The sequence below is a fragment of the Petaurus breviceps genome, unplaced genomic scaffold (assembly GCF_028583685.1).
Source record: "Petaurus breviceps papuanus isolate PSGF00001 unplaced genomic scaffold, PetGlider_PUasm1.0 81, whole genome shotgun sequence".
NCBI classification, from domain to species: Eukaryota; Metazoa; Chordata; class Mammalia; order Diprotodontia; family Petauridae; genus Petaurus; species Petaurus breviceps.
In genome coordinates, this window is record NW_027186546.1 from 8,808,034 (window position 1) to 8,830,198 (window position 22,165).

Sequence of the window (22,165 nt, forward strand, 5' to 3'; positions counted from 1 at the left end):
GGGGGGGGGGGGGGTATCTTTTTTTTTAATTTACTCAGTTATAAGAACTAGTGGGAGGACAGATTTACTTTTCTTAAACTCATTATTTGAAAAAGAAAAAAGCGATTAAAAAACAAAAAGAATATGAAAAATTAAAACATTTCATTATAGTGAGATTAAAATGAGTTATTTCAATTTTTCATTTATATTTCTTTCAAGCCATATCTATGACAATAAGGCTGTTTCATTTCTCTCTTTCCTCTCCCACACCTTCGATTTCAGGAGAGCTAAAATTGTCTAATATCCAAAAGAATGTCAGGGGAAGCATACAAGATAACATCTCCCTGTTCAGTCTGGGGATAGGTTTTGATGTTGACTTTGACTTCCTGGAGAGGCTGTCTCAAGAAAACCATGGAATTGCTCAAAGGATTTATGGAAACCAGGATACTTCTTTACAGCTCAAGGTACCTTTTGTCCCCATTTTCTTTCCTCACTAATGTGTCTGCTGAAGAAGAAACAAACCAGAAAATTCTCAAAAGAGAATCCAGTGAAACTCTCGATGCTCTCTACTTTCTGTCAGATTAGTGAAATCAAAAGTAATATATTTGCACTTTATACATAAAGTTCAGAAATCATTTTGCATGTATCATTATTATCTCCCTTTTACAGGTAAGGAAGGTGAGGGAAACAACAGGTTTGCACAGTTAGTAAATATCGGGGCAGGATGTGAACTCAGGTTTTTCCTGACTCCAAGTCAATTAGTGCTCTATCCACTATACCATCTAGCCACCTCAAGTCTATGAATCAAGGGTTTCTGAGATCCTGACTCAAGACTCATAGAAAGGTTTTCAACTCTTCTCCTCCTTCCACACCGCTTACATTTCTACACTGGTGGCACGGTATGTTGAACAGAAAGCCAGAAAGTACTTAGCATTCACTAGTGTTGAGACAGGACACACACATGAAACTGCTCTCTTTCTTTTATTTTTTTATACTCTCTTACTACGCTACTGTTACAAAGTCAGGTGTCCTGTCCTCTCTAGGCAATAGCTGCCTTAAACAGAAGCCAGAAGAATCTCAGATATTGTTAAGAGACAGAATCTGATCTTTCTCATTATTTGCATCCTGCTGCAGAGGAGGTCATTAACAACTATGCCACCTCTCTGCCCTTTTGGTCTTCCTCATGTAAAGACTCAAACTCTGTGCTTTCTGACTCAGTTTCTCCTACAAACCATCCTGAGATTAAAATACTCTCCCAAACCCACTAAACTCTCACTCAGTCTCACCGAAATTTACAATCCAATCACAAACACTTCCTCTCCTTCTATGGTCCCAGGTCAGTCTTTCAGTCCAAATCTAACAATGCCAGGTTAAGGCTGTTTACCACTGTTCCTAAGCAGTCCAGAACTGTAGCTTCTGGTGCATTCCTGTGTCTCTCTCTTCCCCTCTCAGTAACATGCTAGGTTCCCTGAAATAAGTGCAGAAGGAAAGTATCTGTTTAAAAAAAAAAGTTCTCCTTATCCAAAAAAACCATCCTTTGTTACAAAGAAAACAGAAAAGGAAAAAAAAAGTAACAGTAAAATTCACCAAAATATCCAATGGTATAATAAATTTCTAACTCAGTATATTATCTCTGTAAAGTAGGGAGAGGCTCATTTTCTCATCTCTTCTTTGGAGACAAGCTTGGTCATTATAACTATACAGCAACCACTGTTACTGGTCTTTCCATTTACTCCAAGGCCAGTGCTTTATTCACTGTGCCACCTAGCTGCCCTGAGAGAATTTCTCATATGAGAAATATTACCCATTTATGGTGCCCTCATTTCTCTTGTATTATGAATGAGCTAAATTATTTTATTATTTTATCCATTGCTCCTGGAAGTTTTGAAGATCTCAAACCCAGGTCTTCTTGGCTTTGAGTCTCAGCTACTATATCACACAGCTTCTCATAGTAGACTATGTAGGCTTAATAATATATGCATTTCTTCATACCCTACCCATGTCACAGAGATAGAGGCAGTCCTCAGAAAATGTGCTATGGACATATAAATTGATATGAAACAATGATTTTTCTTTCTTTTTTTTATTTTGCAGCAATTCTACAACCAGGTCTCTACACCATTGCTACGAAATGTTCAGTTTAACTATCCCCAGGAAGCTGTGACAGATGTCACTCAGAACAGTTTCCATAACTATTTTGGAGGCTCAGAAATAGTGGTGGCAGGAAAAGTTGAACCTGATAAGTTGGACCATGTGGAAAGTGTCATCACAGCTACATCGGTATGTTTTCTTTGCTATGGTGCTAAAGGTTTTTGTTAGAATCTCAAGTTTCCTTCAAGACTCAGTTAAAATATCACCTTCTATGTGTGACCTTTCCTGATTTCCCCAGCTGCTAGTGCCCACCCCCCACAATACTGATTTTACATATACTTATACATGTACATGTTGTCTCCTCAGACAGAACATAATAGAGGAAAGAGGCTATCTACCTTTTTCCTTTGTATCCCCAGTGCCTAACATAGTGCTTGGCATATAGTAGACACTTAATAAATGCCTTTTGATTGATACTCTGCCCCATCCAGAATTGAAAAAAGGAACAAGAGTATACATACCTTCTTTCCAATCACACTTAATCATTCTTTCCATGAAAAATCAATCCCAATATGTGAAGAGATATCATATAAGTCTGTCTTTTCCCAATTTTTTTTCACCTGAGTTACAGCAAAACATGGTCAGCTTTAATAAACAAAAGGGTATCCTATACTTTAAAGAACTTTGGAATGTGTTATTAGAAAAGCTCCTTAGGAAAGGAAAGAAAAACTGAGCCATAAATGAAACCTTTCAATTGCCTTCATAACTTCCAGGAGCAATGAATAAAATCATTTAGCTCATTCGTAATACCAAAAGGTATGATGACACCTTAAATTGACTTATCTATTTCCCAATAATATTTCTCACATAGCAATTTTAAAATAACAGACATTGATATACACAAACAGCTAATTTCCAAGAAAAAAAAGTGTAAATGATACAACAGCACATGTGACACAGGTTGGATATTGCAATATGGTATCTGCCATTACTTATTAACCATTTTTACTCACATGTCAAAAATTGTTGCCAAAGCCTTATGTTTTACATACTTTGCCTAAATGTTCAATCTATAATATAGGTTGGGTTGTTGTTTTTTTTTTTTAAGATTTGTCTTCTAGGGGCGGCCAGGTAGCACAGTGAGTAAGAGCACCAGCCCCAGTGTTGGGACCTGGGGGATCAAATCCAGTCTCAGATACTTAGCACCACACTCAGAAATAACTAGGTAACCTTGAGCAAGTTACTTAACCCCAATTGCTTTAAAAAAAAATTTGTCTTCTATTTAAAGTTAGTCAGTGACCACAGAGCAAAAGACAGAGATATTTTATGACCACATAAAAGTTCATTACAATAAAGATTGAAGGGTCCTTTGATCCTGGAGAGGAAATGACTCAGAATGGATATGTCCTTAAGGATTTGAAAGACTGTCATATGGGAGAGGGATTAGACTTTTTCAGATTATCCCCAGTAGGTAAAACCAAAAGCAGTGGGTGAAAGTCACCAAGAAGCAAATTTAAACTTGAAATCAATAAAAACTCCCTAACAATTAAAGCTGTCCCAAAAAGAGAATGGGTTGTTTCAGGAAATGGTAGGCTTATCCTCACAGAGGCTGAATGACCACTTCTCAGGTATGTCATGAAAAATATAGATTCCTCTTGAGTATGGTTGGGCTGGTTAGTCACTGAGGCCTCTTGCAGCTCTAAAATTCTGTAACCCTGTGATGTTGTGAAAGTGTCTATAAAGCCTGAGACAGAATTGGTGGAAGAAAACTTCTTATTGGAAATGGTCCTGTTTTTGCACCACTCTTTAAGGAATTACCAGGTATTTTTGCAGCTATAACTTGACTGAAAGGGAATGGTTGTGCCATTGAGCCATTTAGATTCAATTTTTGATCATTTCTGTTTATTGAGGTGGGAGAAAGCCACCTAGCCTAGAAAACAGACTGCTAGAAACTGCCACTAACCTTAGTAGGAAGACTACAGGAGAGAGGAATTGCAAGTGCTATAGGCAAATTCCTGGACGCTGAGCCAGATGTTCATAAATCAAAGGACAGAATAGGTCCCTGAGGTCATTCAATCCAAGAATCTCATTTTACAGAGGAGGAAAGTGAAGGCCAGAGAGTTAAGTGACTTGGGTCCAGGTCACACAAGCTATAAAGTCCTAAGTAGGATTTGAACCCAGGTCCTCTGGCTCAAGTCAGTGTGTTCAACAGCCACCTGACCCCTCTGGTGACTATTGCTCCTCTGGTGACAGTCTGGAATAAGTTTATAGAAGATGCCACAAAGGTCCTGAAGTAGCAACAAATGAATTCATAGTGCCACCGCCAATGAAGTAGGCTTACTTGAAGATGCAGGTTGTATCTATGTGGCAACACCTACTGGTACTGTTTCAAAAACAACTGTGGATCACATTACTAGCAACTACTAGTGGCACTGTCCCTCAGGACAAGTTCAGTTAATAATTCTAATTAATAATAATAGCCAATATAGGTACATATGTGTATGTATGCACATATATAATGCATAGATATGTGTGTATACACATATGCCAGATATGTGCTAAACTTTATCATCATTATTTGAGCCTCACAATAACCCTAGGAGGTAGGTACAATTCTTATCATCTCCATTTTAAAGATAAGGAAACTGAGACAAAGGTTAAGTGATTTGCCCAAGGTCACACTACAGTAAGTGTCTGAGGCAAGATTTGAACTTGGGTCTTCCTGACTCCAAGCCTGGTGGACTATCTATTGTGCCATCTAGTTGGCAGTCCAGTAAAGCACTTCACTTTTCCCCTCCCCCTCCTTAGAACATAGGCAGATAGTCTCTGCTTGCCCCAAGAAGACTGTGTAAAAATCTGACCATTCAAGATTATCTTCTGTCTACTTCTGGCTTTCTTTGACTCATTACTGGGTTCCTCAACTCAAGCAGAGGCACATCTTGTCTTTTCAAAATCTGCCTCCAAGTGACCTGCCACCCCAAGGTCACCTCTTCTGCCTCTTGTGGCACCATGTATCATCAGCTTTTGCCACTCAGCAACAAGTGGAGAGACTCAACACAGAACTGAATTGTATGGATGGATGGGTGCAGGTATTGCTTTGGAAGGTGACCAGGATGGTCACTGCTTCTTTTTCTTCCTTACTCCTTTTATCTCTAGAAATTTAATCAGTCACATTCTGATCCAACAATCAGCTCATTCTTTAGCAGAGCACAATATAATGATTCCCTTCTCTGCTGCTTTAGGGAGTTTATATTAATTGAAAAGTTAGGAATACATACCAAGCCACCAATTAGTAAAATTCCTAAAATTTAGAAAGAAGGGTGGCTCTCTGCCTTAATTTACATTTGCGTATCTCTAGTTAATCCCTGGCCACTTTGTGATTAAGGCAAAAATTCAAGTTACTATTTAGTAAAGAAGCAAGCACAGTATGTTACAGTGCTTGTAGACAGATTCCAGAGGGAAATTGGAGTGAGGGGTGGGTGGATAGACCTTTTCTTGGAATTGTCTTCAGTCCTTGAGGAACTGAGTACTACTGGCTTCAGCTCTGAGTTGCCTTGAGGGCTGATGGCCCTCCTTGATCTCTCCCTTCTCTGCCACATCTTAGTCTTCATTTTCTCTCCTTTTGTCTGTGACTCCTATGCTGCCAATTCTTTCTGGCTCAGCCCTTGAAGGCCCCAATTCTTCCTCACTTCTACCAAAATTTTCTCTGATTCCAAACTCATAGTTTCATTACAAGCCCCAGTTACTCGAACAGCCCAGTTCACACCTAGTTGTCACATCTGTTTACTTGAGTCAAGATTTTTTCTCACCTGAAAAAGTTCTCAGGGCTCAGTGGGATTCAGTGATTGATTAACTGATGAACTAGTTCAATCAACTCCCACCCTTCCATAAATCAGGTAGCAGGTAAAGAATATCTGCAAGTACTCCCAGATGAGGTGGGGGTAAAAGGGGAAAGGAAGGAGAGAAGTCCATATACTTGACAGCAATATTGACTAAGCACACCCTAATTGGGTCACGACTAGGAAGCTCTACACTAATAAAAGTATATGTATTAATAAAGTGTAGCAGAACTGAATACCCACCAGGTGAGGAAACTGTGGCCTCAAGATCATATGTGGCCCTCTAGGTCCTGTGTGGCCCAAGTGTATCCTAAACTTTATAGAACTTGTTCAGTCAAAAGGCCACATTTGAGGGCCTAGAGGGCCACACGTGGCATGGAGGCCCGAGGCTGCAGGTTCCCCACCCCTACATCCAATCCTAATGGAAATACATACTTCTTTTAAGAGAAAATTGACTACTTGCCCTTAAGATTGCTGTGTCTAATGAAGCTTTACTAGGCAGAGGCTACTTCCTTGAACCACAAGAAAGAAGAAACAAAACAAAAGAGAGAGAGAAAGAGCAAGCAAATAATATGCTTTGATCTGCTTCTGACATATACAAGCTCTGTTACCCTAAGCAAGTGAATTATTCTCTAAATCTACAAGTTGCAAAACAGTTATTGATCATTACTGGTAGAAGCAGTTTCCTCACCAGGAATTCCATTTCTTACTGAAATGACAGGTCTGGGTCAAAGGATCAATACTGTTATTTGATGACTCTGGGAAGAATCAAAAGCCCAAAATTGGTACTTAATTTTAGGGAAATTTGCAGAATTAACATGTCCTGATCCAGCATTTTTACTAATGCTTAATGGGGTAGGAGGTGACAGTTTGATTCTGTTTGCTCCTTTACAGTCTTCCATTAACAAAAGAATACTACTGTCACCACCACCACCCATAGTAACTCTACACATTGTAGACACAGAAATGTCAACTTATGTATCTACTTCCTGAACTTATTTCAATTGAAATTTTTATCCTCCAGGCCAGTGCACAGTTAGTCATGGACACCCTCGCAGAAATGGAGGACTTGGATGCCTTCTTGTCAAAGGACAAGCATGCAGACCCTGATTTCACCAGGAAATTATGGGCTTATCTAACCATAAACCAACTTCTGGCCGAAAGGTAAGCAGGAAAGAGCATCTCCTAAAGGAATAACTGTTTTATTAGGGTATTTTTTGATATGCAATTCAGAAATTGTCAGTAATCCCCAAGGAGAAGAAGGTACACAGGAGAATTGCAAATTGATATAACATAGTTTAGGTAAGTATTTTCCCCAGCATCTAACACAGTGTATGGCATATAGTAGGAATTTAATAAATGCTTGTGGATGGTTCAAGCTTCACTTTACACTACTAATGAGTTAGATTCATTCTTGAATACTAACACTTATAAAGCACTTTATAGTTTACTAAATACGTTCCTTAAAACAGCTCTGTGAGGTAGGTAGTATAAATTTCATTGTTTCCATTTTACAAATGAGTAAACTAAGGCTTAGTGAGGCCAAGTGTCAAACAGAAGAGTCAAAGTTGAGATTTGAACCCAGATCATCAGACTTTATGCCCAGGACTCTCTCCACTATATGATACTGAAGACATTATTGAACTGAAAAGTTTAGGATTCTGATATTAGAGGATTATAAATCAATATTGGCAGGATATCCAGTGTTCACCTAGTCAGTCACCCAGCCCTCATTCTAGGCTATACCTATATTCTCCAATCCATTTATATGGGCATCTACCATAGTGTTGGTGATTACCAGGGAAGGAGATTCCACAAAACCCTTTGTTATCCTAATGTCTTATAGCTACTCCAATTCTCTTTTGTTTTAATCATATTTCTATTGACATATTTTGTTTTTATATCACCTTAGGTTCTGAATTATCCCCATCCACTTCCCTAAGCAGCAAGCTATCCCTTGCAACAAAGATTTTTTTCTAAAAAGAGGAAATTTCTTTTTTAAAAAGATGCCTAATATATGCCTCACAGTATATATAATATTCCATACCTAGTTCAATAATGGAAAAGACATGCATTTTCTCAACTGGTAGGTAGTAATAAGATTGCTATATTCATAATTCTGAGGAAAGCAAAGACTCCAAAAATTCCCCCAGGTTATTTTATCAGTTTTGTTTCCAGTTCTTTGCTACAATAAAATGTGTAGTATTCTTTTATACAAGGGTCCTTTCACTCTGTCCTTGACCTCACTGGGGTGTGCCCAATAGGGTCAAGGAATTTATACAGATTAATGATTTTTCATAATGTCGAAATTATTTTCCACAGAAATTGAACCAATTCACAGCTCCAACACTACTATATCTGCATCCCCACAGTGACTCTAGTTTTCTCTTTTCCTCTTGTCATCTTTGTTAATCTGATGGGTATGAAATGAAAATTTGGGGGGGGGGGTATTTGCATTTCTCTTATTAGTGACTTGGAGCATTTTTCCTTATGTTGAGAATTTGTCTCTATTTGAGAACTTCCTGTTCATCTCTTTTGACCACTTATCTACAGAGGTATGGTTCTTCTTTATATTTGTATTAATTTTTTATTTCTGATGTTCAAACTTCATCAGAAATTGCTGCAAAGACATTTCCCTGCTAGTTCTAACAACATTTATTCTGCTCATGCAAAAAAAAACTTTCAATTTTATATAATCTTAACTATCCATTTTATTATTTGTGATTGTCTCTATCCTTTATTTAGGTAAGAAGTCTCTCCCTAACCATAGCTGTTAGATGGAGAAGGTATCTCCATTTCTTCTCCTCTAATTTTTAAATGACCTTTTATATTTAGGTTACATATTCATTTGCAATTGATTATGGTATGCTGCAATTTTTTTTAACTAAACCCAGTTTCTTCCAAACTGTTTTCCAGTTTTTCTAGAAGTTTTTGTCAAAAAAAATAGTCATTTTACTGATCAAGCACTATGCTTCTGTGTTTGCTTCTGTCTTGTTTCTCTAACCTGTTCCACCAATCAACTTTTCTGTTTTGTTTTTTAAATAATAAAGCACTTAGTACAGTGCCTGCCACATAATAAACAGCATATAAATGTTAGCTACTACTATTATTATTACCAAATAGTTTTGATGGTTATTGCTTTAAATTGTGTAATTTAAGATCTGATCATGATTGACTTCATCCATACTTTTTTTTCCTCATGATTTCCCTTGAGAATCTTGACCTTTTGCTCCTCCAAATGAATTTTGGTATTATTTATCTAATTCTACAAAGTAACCTCATGGTAGTCGGATTGTTATGGCATTTAATCTATAAATTTACATCGTATACATTTGTTTCTAAATATTGTCATTATCAATAGAGTGCAAAGTGAAAGTGGAGCTAGTACATAGGCAATAAATCAGGAAAATTAGGAGTATGGTTGTTTTTTGACTGAAGCATTGTAGAGTGACTCTGTGATGGAGATAAGGTTATGAACCACAGGCTTTAGTCTCCTTGATGAAATCAAGGTGAAGAATATTCATCCCTTTTTATAAAGGCAAAATGAGCTAACTCAAGATTAACAAAAAACACACCCTGCAAATTGCCAAAGATGACACAAAATAGCGATTAGTCAATGTTGGAGAAGAGCTAGAAAATGTTACAATCATTTGAAAAGCAATTTGTAAGTATGCAAATAAAGTAATTAAAAGGTCCCTACTCTTTGAACCAGAGACTCCATTAGTGAGCTTATACTCCAAGGAAGCTACTGATAACAAGAAAATCCTCATATACAGCAAAATATTTATAGCAGCACTTTTTGTAATAGCAAAGAATTGGAAACAAAGTAGATGCCCATTGATTAGGGAATAGAAAAACAAATTACATTATAGAAATGTAACAGAATAATACTGTCCTGCAAGAAATTATGTATGTGATGAATATGGAGAAGCATGAAAAAATCTGCATGAACTGATACAAACTGAAGAAAGCAAAGCCAAGAAAACAATATATAAAATAACTACAATAATTGTAAATGAAAAGAATTATCAAACACCAAAAAAATTAAAAATGAAGGGGCGGCTAGGTGGCGCAGTGAATAGAGCACCAACCCTGGAGGCAGGAGGACCTGAGTTCAAATCCTGCCTCACTGGCTTCAGACAAAATGCAAAACTAGCCATGTGACCTTGCTCAAGTCACTTAACCCCAATTTCCCTACCTTCCCCTCTCCAAAAAAAAAAAGGCAAAAAAAGTGAATATAACAAAATTATAAAGAATAAGCAGTACTGGGGCGGCCAGGTAGCACAATGAGTAAGAGCACCAGCTCCAGTGTTGAGAAGACCTGGAGATCGAATCCTGGGCTCAGACACTTAGTACCCACCCAGAAACACCTGGCCGTGTAACCTTGAGCAAGTTACTTAACCCCCATTGCTTAGGGGCGGCCAGGTGGCTCAGCGAGTAAGAGCACCGGCTCCAGTGTCGGGATGACCTGGGGATCAAATCCGGGCTCAGATACTCAGTACCACACCCAGAAATAACTGGCCGTGTAACCTTGAGCAAGTTACTTAACCCCTATTGCTTTAAAAATTAAAAAAAAAAGGATAAGCAGTACTCAAATAAAGAAATACTAGAAGTTATCCCCAATCCACCATTTTGTGGCTGTGGGAAGTCCACAGCTGTTATACATTGTGCCTGTTTGGGGTTTTTTTCAAAGTACCGTTCAGTTGTGCTTATTTTTTTCTTCTTTAAAAAATACTATTTGTCATATGGGATGACTGTCTGGGAGAGAGAAGAGGAAGGATACTGGGGATAACTATAACAATATATAAAAAGACATCAATTAAAAATTATTTTAAAAAAAAATTTTAACCATGACAGCAATCAACTGAGCATTTCCCCGTAAATGCAGGAGCCAACTTGGGTCCAGATTTGGATCCCCAAAATAAGTCTCTAATTCAGTCTGCAATGTTTTGGTGATGGTTTCTTTGGTTCTCTCCCTACCCCAATATAGGAGTCTGGCTGTCACAAACCTTGACAAAAAGAAAATAACAAGAACCATCCTTCAGATGTCTCTGGACCACCATGTTGTAAGTCCACTTACTGCCATGCTGATTGAAAGTGCTGATGGGAATGAGAGGATGCTGGCAGACTCTCCAATGGACCAACGAAGACCCTGCTGTCAAGGTCAGTGTTTCCTTTTAGTCCAGAGGCAGAGACTACCCCCTTTGGACCTGGATTAAAGGTTAAGCCATCCTATGTCACTTCAAGACCCAGCCCTACTGCTGTAATTTTTGGCCTATATCAATGGGTACTCTAGCTGTTCAATGTAGTACACTTTGGAATAGTCGCTCTATTGGTACCTTTTACTTCCCTTTCTTATTGATTGATATCTGCAAAACACATTTGAGAAACATTTCCACATATCACAGTAAATACTGTCTATATTTTCAGCCTTGTTAATGCTAGATGGCCAGTTAACTTTAGTAGTTTGATATTCAAGAAGAGATCTTATTATCTCAATCAGTCAGTCAGTCAATAGATACTTATTAAGCACCTATTATGTGTCAGGCACTGTTTTAAGTATTGGGGATACAAAAAAAGTCGAAAGACAGTCCTTCCTCTTAAGAATTCATAGTCTAATGGTGGAAGCAACATGTAAACAAATATATACAGATAAAATACAGGATAAATATGAAATAATCAACAGGATAAGAGAAATAGTTAAAAATTAAAAATTAATTTGTTATTGAGATACTTCCCTTTTGTACTTGGAGTGACTGATAATATCTTTTATCATCACCTCCTAGCTTCTGTTCTTGATTAATTTAAATTAATTAGATTGCTAAATTAAATTAATCATAGAATGGGGAATCTTCTTTTACCACAACTACGAAGCCTAAGACTCAAGACCCCCCCACACACCACCCCCCAGACAAAGCCTACAAATTTGTCCTGATTTCAATTACTGCAAAGGTAGGGCTACCCAGCACTAAACAGCTGGAAGAAAGTATATTGTGTTTTTCTTTACCATGTGCCTATGTCTTCTCTGCTTATGAATTCTCTATAGCTATCTCATATATATAGTGGAAAGGAATTACATTGAGTTTGCCACCCCCCCCCCCCAGTTTTATGCAGAACTTTTCATACCAGTGGTGCTTTGTGAGGGGAAATAATCACTGATTTTTCAAGGATGCAAAGATCACCCTTAGGGCACTAGGTGTCAAAGTGGGTAGAGTACCAGGTCTGGAGTCATGAATACCTGAGTTCAAATCTGGCCTCAGACATTTGTATGACCTTGGGCAAATCACTCAACGCTGTTTGCCTCAGTTTCCTCATCTGTAAAATGAGCTAGAGAAGGAAATGGAAAAACACTTTAGTATCTCTGCCAAGAAAATCCCAAATAAGGTCATGAAGTGTTGGACCCAACTGAAAAGACGAAAACAACAGGGACCACCTTTATATGATGGCTTCCAAGTTGCCCAGAGTGAAGAACTAAAAGGTGTCTAGTTAAGGTTCTAATTCTTAGGGTCATGATAACTCCTAACAGCAACAGCTACTAGAAGAGCCTATGCATCATCCTAGGAAGGTGATACATATAGGTAAGTATGCACAACTGGATAAATGGATTTAACTTTTGCTGAGCTCCATCTTTTTTTTTAATTATAGAAATCATAGTATCTCAAAGCTACAAGGGACCTTAGAGATCATTTGGTCTAACAACTACATATTATAAATAAATAATTACAACTGATAATAATCTTGCAACAGTAATGAAAACTTTAAAAATACTATAGTAGCTGACACGCATGGACATGATTGAAAAGGGGAAGGAATATAGGGTAAAAATGAAAGGAGAGGGTCTATAATTAAGGGATACTACAAACTGAACAGACCACATTTTTCATATTATTTATTATAAATAATTGCAAAAGTGTGTGTTTGGAGTGTGTTCCTTGGTAACTAGAATCTATTTTTCTATCTACACAGGTACCTTATTATCGAATGGCAAGAGGACTACTCAAAGTTCAATCCCATCTTGGGCCAAACCTGCACCAACAACGGGTCCAATGAGTGTGAAACAAGCTCAAGTGCTTGTAGCAACTCCTCCTCCCCATGTAATGAGAGGTAAAAAGATTTTTGGCCCCTTCACTTCACTTCCCAGATCTCATTTCAAGTTCAGTCTCATAGAGCTTTTATATTTCTCAAGCCAAGACCCATATTCAGAGAACTAGAGAATTTTTCAAATTCAGCATGACTGCCTTCTAGAAAAAAAAAGGAGATAAATCCTGCCCCAACTATATGAAAATGTGGTGATCTTTTTGAGGCAGAAATTGCTGCATTTAGCTTAAAGATAAAGGGGTAATAAGTTTTCTCATCTGAAGATAATTCAACTTCAACAGACTTCAATACACATTTATTAAGTATCTACTATGTACAAATGAGTATTGTAGGCAATAGGGGTTGTATAAAAATTAAATCAGAAGCTTATTGAATCAAGAAACTGACAATCTAGAAGGGAAATATGACACATACCCAAACAAATGTAATACAAAATAATATCTAGGTACAGAGAAGTATTAACAAAGTTCGCAAGATCATTACAGATTCAAGGATCAAAGAAGGCTTCATAAAAAAACACAGAGCATTTGAATCGGGTCTGAAATAATGGACAAGATTTCAATAGAACTAGATGGGGAGAAGAACATTGTAGACATTAGGAGAAACATGCGAGTAAAAGGGGAAGGGGAATAAGCATTTATATAGTGCCTACTATGTGTCAAACACTATAACTAAGCACATTACGCACATTATATCTGCACATAAAGAAACCACAAATTCTGGTGCCTCTTTAGCATCATACACTTTAATAATGACTCCAAAGTTCTATCTAGTTCCTTCGAGATTTTGCACTACTCATGAGCTTTCAATTAGATGAATGCCAAGAAAGTGTGTTATAGTAAAAGCTAAGACTATAGCTGGATGAAGCAAATGAAGAAAAGTTATTTTTTAAGACTATAGAAGAGGGGTGGCTAGGTGGCACAGTGAATAGAGCACCAGCCCTGGAATCAGGAGCACCTGAATTGAAATCCAGCCCCAGACACTTAACACAAATCTAGCCATGCGACCTTGGACAAGTCACTTAACCCCAATTGGCCTACCTTCCCCCCTCCAAAAAAAAAAAAGACTATAGACAAGTGAAATGAATGTGAACATACCAGAGTATCATAAAATCACTGGGCTAGGAAGGAGCTCAGACAGAGATGATATCAATAAGAATGCCCTCTGTAAGATTCCTAACAAGTGGTCATCTAGTCCAGGGAGCATTGAAGACAGTCCATTGGAGTTTGGGAGGAAAAGATGAGAATTTCTGTTCAGTTACTTTAATAGAAAAACAAGAAAGAAATTAAGTTTTACTAATTAATATACAGATGGACTAAATGTCCTCACCTGTCCATATGTTGAATGGTCACATGTCTTGGAAGGTGCCCTTAGGGTAGAGTAGGCATTCCATATCAAGATAGGCTTGACAGTAGTGACTTTATTGTTTGTTCACTTCCAGTATATTGTGACATATTAGAACTTATATGTGCCCAGTTTGGTGCTTTTGCAGATTATATTATTTAGTTTTAACTAAGTTAATCCTCACAAATAAAGTGGTTTAAAAATATTTCTGCAAAAGAATCATGGATGAATGAATGAAAAGCATTTATTAAGCACTTACTATTTGCCAAGCATTGAAGTCATGAAGACAACATTAATAATCTGAGTCTAGAAGAACAAGGAAATTGTAGAATTGACACTATTCTATTTCTAGTATGAGTTTTTCTTCAGGCACATGAAGAAATAAAATAACAATAATAATATAAGTACGTAGCCAAAGAATTCAAAACTATCTAGAAGGTTATTTGAAATATGGATTTACATTGACTATTGTCAAGAATGAATCTTACCCTAAGTGTATATTATACTTTGAGATATTAGTCAATAGGAGTATGAAGCCACGCAAGACATTCAAAAACTGTTTTTATGTGAAAACAATGTATTACCTCTATAAACCTTCATATGTACACATTTTAAAATTTTGTAAACACAATTGTCTAACTTGATAGAAAATCTTTCAAATGAAGTTTCAGTAAGTTTTGAACCTATTTATTAGAAACATGAAAATGCAACATCTTCCAATTAGTTTCCAAGAACTCCTAATTAATATCAAGGAATCGAAATTGCACATTTACTAGCCAAATTTCAAATAAAAACCTTTGTAACATTGGTGGGAAGGACTGAAAAAAGTAAGGATCATGATTTAATAAATGTAGCTTATAATGCACCTCTTCCATTTGGATTTACATATCTTAGTGAGGAATCTTCAGCCATTAAAGCCAAGTGCTGAAATGCATTGAATGTAGAACCAAATTTTTGTATCTATTATGAAGTACAAAACCAAGATTTTCAAAATAACAAAAATACACATTTGTGGCTTGTGGAAGAGTACACCCCAGGTTTATGTAGGGGATGTTTGGTATGTAATGATTTTATTGTACCATCCTAGTATTTACCTTTGCAAAGAGATTAGTTATATCTAGTGATATCACTAATGAGAAGTACACCAGTGGAAGTTTGTTGAGGATTAGGATTAATATTGCAAGCCTATAGGTTCTAGAACCGTAGAATCCAAAGTAGCAGTCACCATCTGTGGACCCAAACTGGGAGTGTGAATAGAAGTTAGGAGAGTGCCACAGAGGGAGTGCTACCCTGGATTCCTCTAATATGGCACAGTAGGTAGAGTATCTTGCTTAGAGTCAGGAAGACCTGAGTTCAAATGTGACCTCAGATACTATATGATCCTGGGAAAGTCACTTCACCTCTGTTTGCCTCAGTTTCCTCATCTGTATAATGAGGATAGTAATAGCACCTACCTCTCAGAGTCCTTGTTAGAATCAAATGAGATAGTAATTGTAAAGTGCTTAGCACAGTGTCTGGCACCTACTAAGTACTATGTAAATATTAGCTATTATTATTGTTATAAGCTCTCAATCAAGAATTTCGTGATTTCCTTAGACATGGACTTTAGCCCGAGGTTTCTCAATTCTCTTGCTAATACTCTACCCAGTCTATTCTGCTTCAGCTAAAACAAGGAAGAATTTGACTAGAGGAAACAAATAATGTATCATCTCCTCTTCCTTCTCTTCTATCTACATAATAGGACGAGAGAAATTATAGCCACCATCAGTGCTTCTCCATTGTCTATAAAATAAAATCCAAATTTCTTTTCCTAGTATTCAAGGCCCTAACTAACCAAAGCCCAGTTCCATTCTTGAGTATCCTTTTCTAACTAAACAGGGCTGATTAACCATCTTGTTAATTTTTTTTATAAATATGTTTTGTCCTTTTTCACTTCTGCGCTACTACTTTTGTAAAAGTGTCCTTCTTTTCTTCTCCCCCTATATAAATCCAACTCATACTTCAAGCTCCAATTCAAAGCTAAACTACTTTTTTGGAGCCTTCGCAGAATACAATGATTCTATTTTTTTTTCCAAGTTGACTCTATTGGCATAGATAATATCTGTATCATTTATTTGGCAATCAATTATATATGGTACAATCTTGTGATATTTTGTGTGCTATTGTATTGAACTGACAATTATCTCTTGTATCATTAATTTTTTGTGCATGTTTATATCTTATCGCCCTAATTATAGTGTGAGCTGCTTGAAGGCAGGGAATATCTTACACTTCTAAGTATTATCTGTTGATTGAATTAAAGCTATGAGAATAGTCAATTCTCTTGAGAAGAGTTTATAAAGAGTAACAGGTGGCAAAAATGGAAACCTTGGAAAATGTCCATAGTTGAGAGGAGGGGGTATAGGAAGAAACAGAGATAGAGAAGAATTAGTCAAAGCAGTAGGTGTAAAACCAATGTAATGCCATAGAGGACCAAAAAAAGAAGTAGTATCAAGGTAGTTTGCTTCTTTTTGTTCTTGTACATACTTTAAACTGCAAGTGAGGTTATAGTATCTTATTCAGTGATATGGGTTTTATACTTACTTTGATACTTCTATACTTACTCACCATACAGTACTTAAATATTTTGGTATAGCTACTCCTTTCACCAAAATAGCCTACAACCACTATATAACATAGTAGATAGACTTTGACCAAAAAATTTATCGCCTTTGAACAACCAGGAGATGAGCCTCTCCAAATTCTACATACTCTTTCATGGACAACAGGAATATCATAAATCACTAAGTCTATACTCAAAGTCTTTGCCGTTCTGTAAAGAAGTCTCCAGAAGTAGAATAATCCAGAATTCCCTACATATCACTATGCATCATTAGAGGACTTTAGTAGTAATAGACACATAGTTAATTTGGCTTTTAAAAAATTTCTTTAGATGCAGACTTCTTTATAAAGCATAAGTGAAGCTATTCAAGAAGATACTAAAGGGGGTGGCTAGGTAGTGCAGTGAATAGAGCACCAGCCCTGGAGTCAGGAGGACCTGAGTTCAAATTTGGCCTCAGACACTTAACATAAAAAATACCCATGTGACCTTGGGCAAGTCACTCAACCCCAATTGCCTTCCAAAAAGTGAAAAAGAAAAAGATACTAAATACCATTTTAGCTTTTCTTCTTTCCTGTTCCCTTTTTTTTTACCTTTTATGTTTATTTTTCAGTTGAGAATGACCCACACTTCATCATTTACCTACCGAAGAGTCAAAAGAACATTTGTTTCAATATTGATTCAGAACCTGGTAAAATTCTCAACTTGGTTTCTGATCCAGGGACAGGTAAGTGACAAATAAATTACATTTAAGCCAGTCAAACTAAATGCTACATTTCTTATGCTTTCTTACCACTATTCAAGAATCATTTTCCTTATGCCACCATTATAGAAACTTCGTATTTCCATAACTCACAGAATTATTGGGAAATTATGTATTTTGCATATATTTTGCTTTGATTTATATGTGTATATGTTGTCTCCTTCAATAGAACATATGCTTCCTGAAGACAAAGACTGTATCATTCTTTAAATTTATATCTATAGGACCTAACAGAGTATCTGGCATGTAATCATTCCTTAATTAAGTCAAGCTGATTGATTGATTAAGGGTATTGCCTTACCTTTGTATATAGTGCTTTATAGTTTTCAAATAATTTTTACATGCATTATTTAATTTGAAATGAAATGACACTGTATGATAAGCTAAACAGGTATATTTTTTCCTGTTTTATAGAAGCTTAGAGAGGCTGTTTTATGTTCAAGGTCAATTATATCATTATATATTATCACGATGATTAGTAATAGGAATCATAACTAGAATTCAAGATTCCAGGTTCTTTCAACTACCTTCCTAAAGGTTTTGAACTTTTAGAAAGAAAAATATTCTGAGAACAGTGTAATCCCATTAGTCACTCCCTTGAACACTGAGTCACCTTTAACTTTGATCTTTTAGACTACTCTGACATGTTCTAAAATTCAGTCAGATAAGCATCACTAGGATGGTTGTGTCAAAATTATGGGCAGCTACTTGGCATAGTGGATAAAGTTCTAGAGTCAGAAAGACTCATCTTTCTGAATTTAAATCTGGCCTCAGGCAATTAATAGCTGTGTGACCCTGGGCAAGTCACTTAACCTTGTTTGCCTTGGTTTCCTCATCTGTAAAATGAGCTGGAGAAGGAAATGGCAAACCACTCCAATGTTTTTACCAAGAAAACACTAAATGGGGTCTTGAAGAGCTGGACTCAACTGAAAACAACTGAACAAAGCATTCTGTAACTGTTAAAGGCACTGTGCAATTTCCCAAATCAATCTAGCCTGCTCTGTTCTTCCTACTGATTTCTGAGCTTAATTATTCCCCTGCAGTGCCTAAGCCAGATATAGGTACTGGTATACTCATTCAAAGGATGTTCATTTTAGTTGTATGTCTTGTCTGGACAATAAACATTTTTCATCCATCTAATTTTTCCTATCAGTTATTCAGCTGACCTCTCTTGAGTAATCATGTATCTCAACAAAGAGCCTTTATAATGTTCTGTGGCTTGATGTAATCACCACAATTATCACCCACAAATAGGGACTTGGGCACACTTGACATCATTAGTATTAGATCTATCATGTTAAATCATTAGTGTTAGACCTGTTAAATCATCAAGGACTCTTATCTGATCTTAACACATAGAAGAGACTCCTTGTTAAAGGAGAGCCTTTCAGACTCCATTTTTGTTCTATAAAGTCAAATACTCTTCCACAATCACCAAACCCATTTGGGATTTTGTATTCTTTGAAACTTTCAGTCACTTGTATGACTGCAAAGATAAAATCTGCTGTAGAAAATTGTTTACAAAAGTCAAACTGTTGGGGGCGGCCAGATAGCACAGCGAGTAAGAGCACCGGCTCCAGTGTCGGGATGACCTGGATCAAATCCGGGCTCAGACACTCAGCACCACACCCAGAAATGACTGGCCATGTAACCTTGAGCAAGTTACTTAACCCCGATTGCTTAAAAAAAAAAAGTCAAACTGTTGGTTCCCTTCACACTTTTTTTTTTCATTAAAGAAACCTCTATATGTGTGCAGATCATTCTCATTAGAATTTTATAAGGATGAAAAAGGGAGGTATATGAATCAACAACTATTGATGTCCTGTCATTTGCCTTTTGGGGGAATAAAAATATCATGTCCATTCTTTTGATAACTTCATACACATTTGTAGATGATAATAATATTAAATACTAATATTAATACAGTGCTTACTTTGTGCTAGGCACTGTACTAAGCACTTTACAATTATTACTTTGTTTGACCCTCACAACAACCCTGGGAGATAGGTGGTATTATGCCCATTTTACAGATGAGGAAACTGAAGCAAACAAAGGTTAAGTGACTTTCCCAGGGTCACACAGGTAGCAAGTGTCCGAGCACTTGAACTCAGGTCTTCCTGACAGTTCCAACACTACTGTGCCACCTTCTGCCTTTAAGGCTGTCAGGATTCTGTTGCTTATAGCACAGACTTTTTTAGTGTATACTTACCCTGGTCCACCCATTTTTCCTGATTTCATCTTTTTAAGTAACATTTTAACTTCTTCATATAGCTCATTAAAGACTGAGATACTAGCATTCAAATGTAGTTTCCTCTGTTGTTGATGATGAAAATATATTCTTATAAAAACACTGACAGCTTTGCTTATATTTGTTGTCCTCTTTTTCATTCATGGATATTTGGAATAATTTGACTCAGCTGGGTCTCGTGAATGTGACAGTGTTACTACAGAGTTATTTTAAACTTACATTTATCTTATCTGTGATTTGAAACATAATTTTATATGACCTATGTGATATTTCTTATTCAAGTCAAATATGTGTATTAATCTTATTAATAATAACAGTAATTAACATTTATATAACATTTAAAGGTTTGTGAAGTACTTTACATATATTCTCACATTTGATCCTCACTGAGGCTGGGAGAGATTAAGTGATTTGTCCAAGGTCTCACAGCTAGGATATGCAGGATTCAAACTCATTTCCTTGACTCTAAGTCTAGTATTCTATCCACTATGTACTTAGGTCCTGTCCTGAACCTAATTTCTGCCACACTGTGTTAGTTTCCTTTCCAGTTCTTGTCAAATAAGAATACCTTCCCCTAGTCATTTATATTCTTGCATTCATCAAAATTTATCAAATACTTGGCAATTGTTTTCAGAGTCTTCTGATTCTTGCTTATCTCATCTGTTTCACGGAGCTAATTTTCTGTCTTTAAACAAGAACCAAAGAATTTTGATGATTACTGCTTTATAATATAGTTTGAGGTCTGATGAGGCTTGCCTTTCTTTGCCTTTTTCCCTTGAGATTCTAGATCTTGTCATTCTATTTTTGTCTAATTCTATAAAGAAACTCCTTGGGAGTTTGAGTGGTATAGTGCTAGATTTGTATAATTATTTTAATGATATTTGCACAGGCCAATCATTAACACTGAGTGTCTATCCAGGTATTTGTCTCCCTTTGTTTCTTTTTGTTGTTGTTGTTGCTTTTTGGAGCAGGGAGGGCAGGGCAATTGGGGTTAAGTGATTTGCCCAAGGTCACATGGCTAGTAAGTGTTAAGTGTGTGAGGCTGGATTTGAATTCAGGTCCTCTTGACTCCAGGGCTGGTGCTCTATTCACTGTGCCACCTAGTCACCCCTCCCTTTATTTCTAAAAGAATATATTGTAGTTGTATTTATAGAAGTCCTCCTGGTTTATCGGCAGGTTTCTCCCAGATGTTTTATACATTTTGGAGTTATTTTGAATGGAATTTCTCTTATTGCTTCCTCCTGGTTTTGACTGGTACTATATAGAAATGCTAATAATTTTGTGAATTTATTTAGTATCTTACTTTGCCAATGCTAGTAATCATTTAATTAGTATAACTTTTTTTTCATTGATTCTCTGGGGTTTTCTAAGTAAAACCATCATGTTGTCGGTAAATAAGGAAAATTTTATCTCCTCATTGCCAGTGTATACATCTTTAATTTCAATCTCTCTTCTTATTGCTATAGTTAGCATTTCTAGAACCATGTAAAATAATAGTGGTGAGAAAGAGCATCCTTGCTTTATCTCAGTTTATATTAAAAAGTTTCTAGTGTTTATTTCAAATAATGCCAGTTCCTGGTTTTAGGAACTTTCCTTCCTTTAACTCAGTTTATACAGCAAAGCTTCCAATGTTTCTCCATTTTAAATAACATTAGCAATGGTTTCACAAATATATAATTGTACATATATAATTATTATATATAACTTCTACATCATTAAATATATACATATATTACATATACATGTGTATATGTACACTTTAAATTTTTATCAACTGAACTTTGCTTTTTCATCTTGAATTACTTGTTTTGAGATTGTCAATATTGTCATTCTCAACATTCTCAGTTCTTCCAATAATACTTTGGTTTGTTAGTCATTAGATAAATCTCACATCTAGACCATCAATAGTTAATAACATTCAAAAACATGATGTTATTCTTAGCACTCTCTGTACCCTTGTTCACCGTTTCCATATCATCATTGTGTAAATGGAAAGTGGCTATTTAACTGAGAGCAGTTTTTAAATATTTCCTTGTTTCATGGGTTACTTTGGTCAAAGAATTCAGCACCTACTTCTCATCCTATAGATAATGAGCCTCTCTTTACTTAATTGAGTTGGTCCTTACACAGTTTACCCAACCTGTTGCTAGGACCATACTTGAAGACTTTTCCACTATGGTAGAACTTACGAAACCTTCTGCTTC

The 22,165-nt window shown here is 36.4% G+C and overlaps 1 protein-coding gene across 1 annotated transcript in view; it reads left to right on the forward strand.

Annotated features, from left to right (window-relative positions):
* The window catches only part of LOC138176139 (inter-alpha-trypsin inhibitor heavy chain H2-like), a 58,811-nt gene that overhangs the window by 30,898 nt on the left and 5,748 nt on the right, over positions 1-22,165 (forward strand). Inside the window, exons 15-20 of the mRNA XM_069106909.1 lie at positions 262-443; positions 2,074-2,259; positions 6,934-7,073; positions 10,900-11,072; positions 12,876-13,013; positions 17,564-17,677. Of these exons, the coding sequence (XP_068963010.1) occupies positions 262-443; positions 2,074-2,259; positions 6,934-7,073; positions 10,900-11,072; positions 12,876-13,013; positions 17,564-17,677 (933 nt within the window). The remainder of the gene's footprint in view (positions 1-261; positions 444-2,073; positions 2,260-6,933; positions 7,074-10,899; positions 11,073-12,875; positions 13,014-17,563; positions 17,678-22,165) is intronic.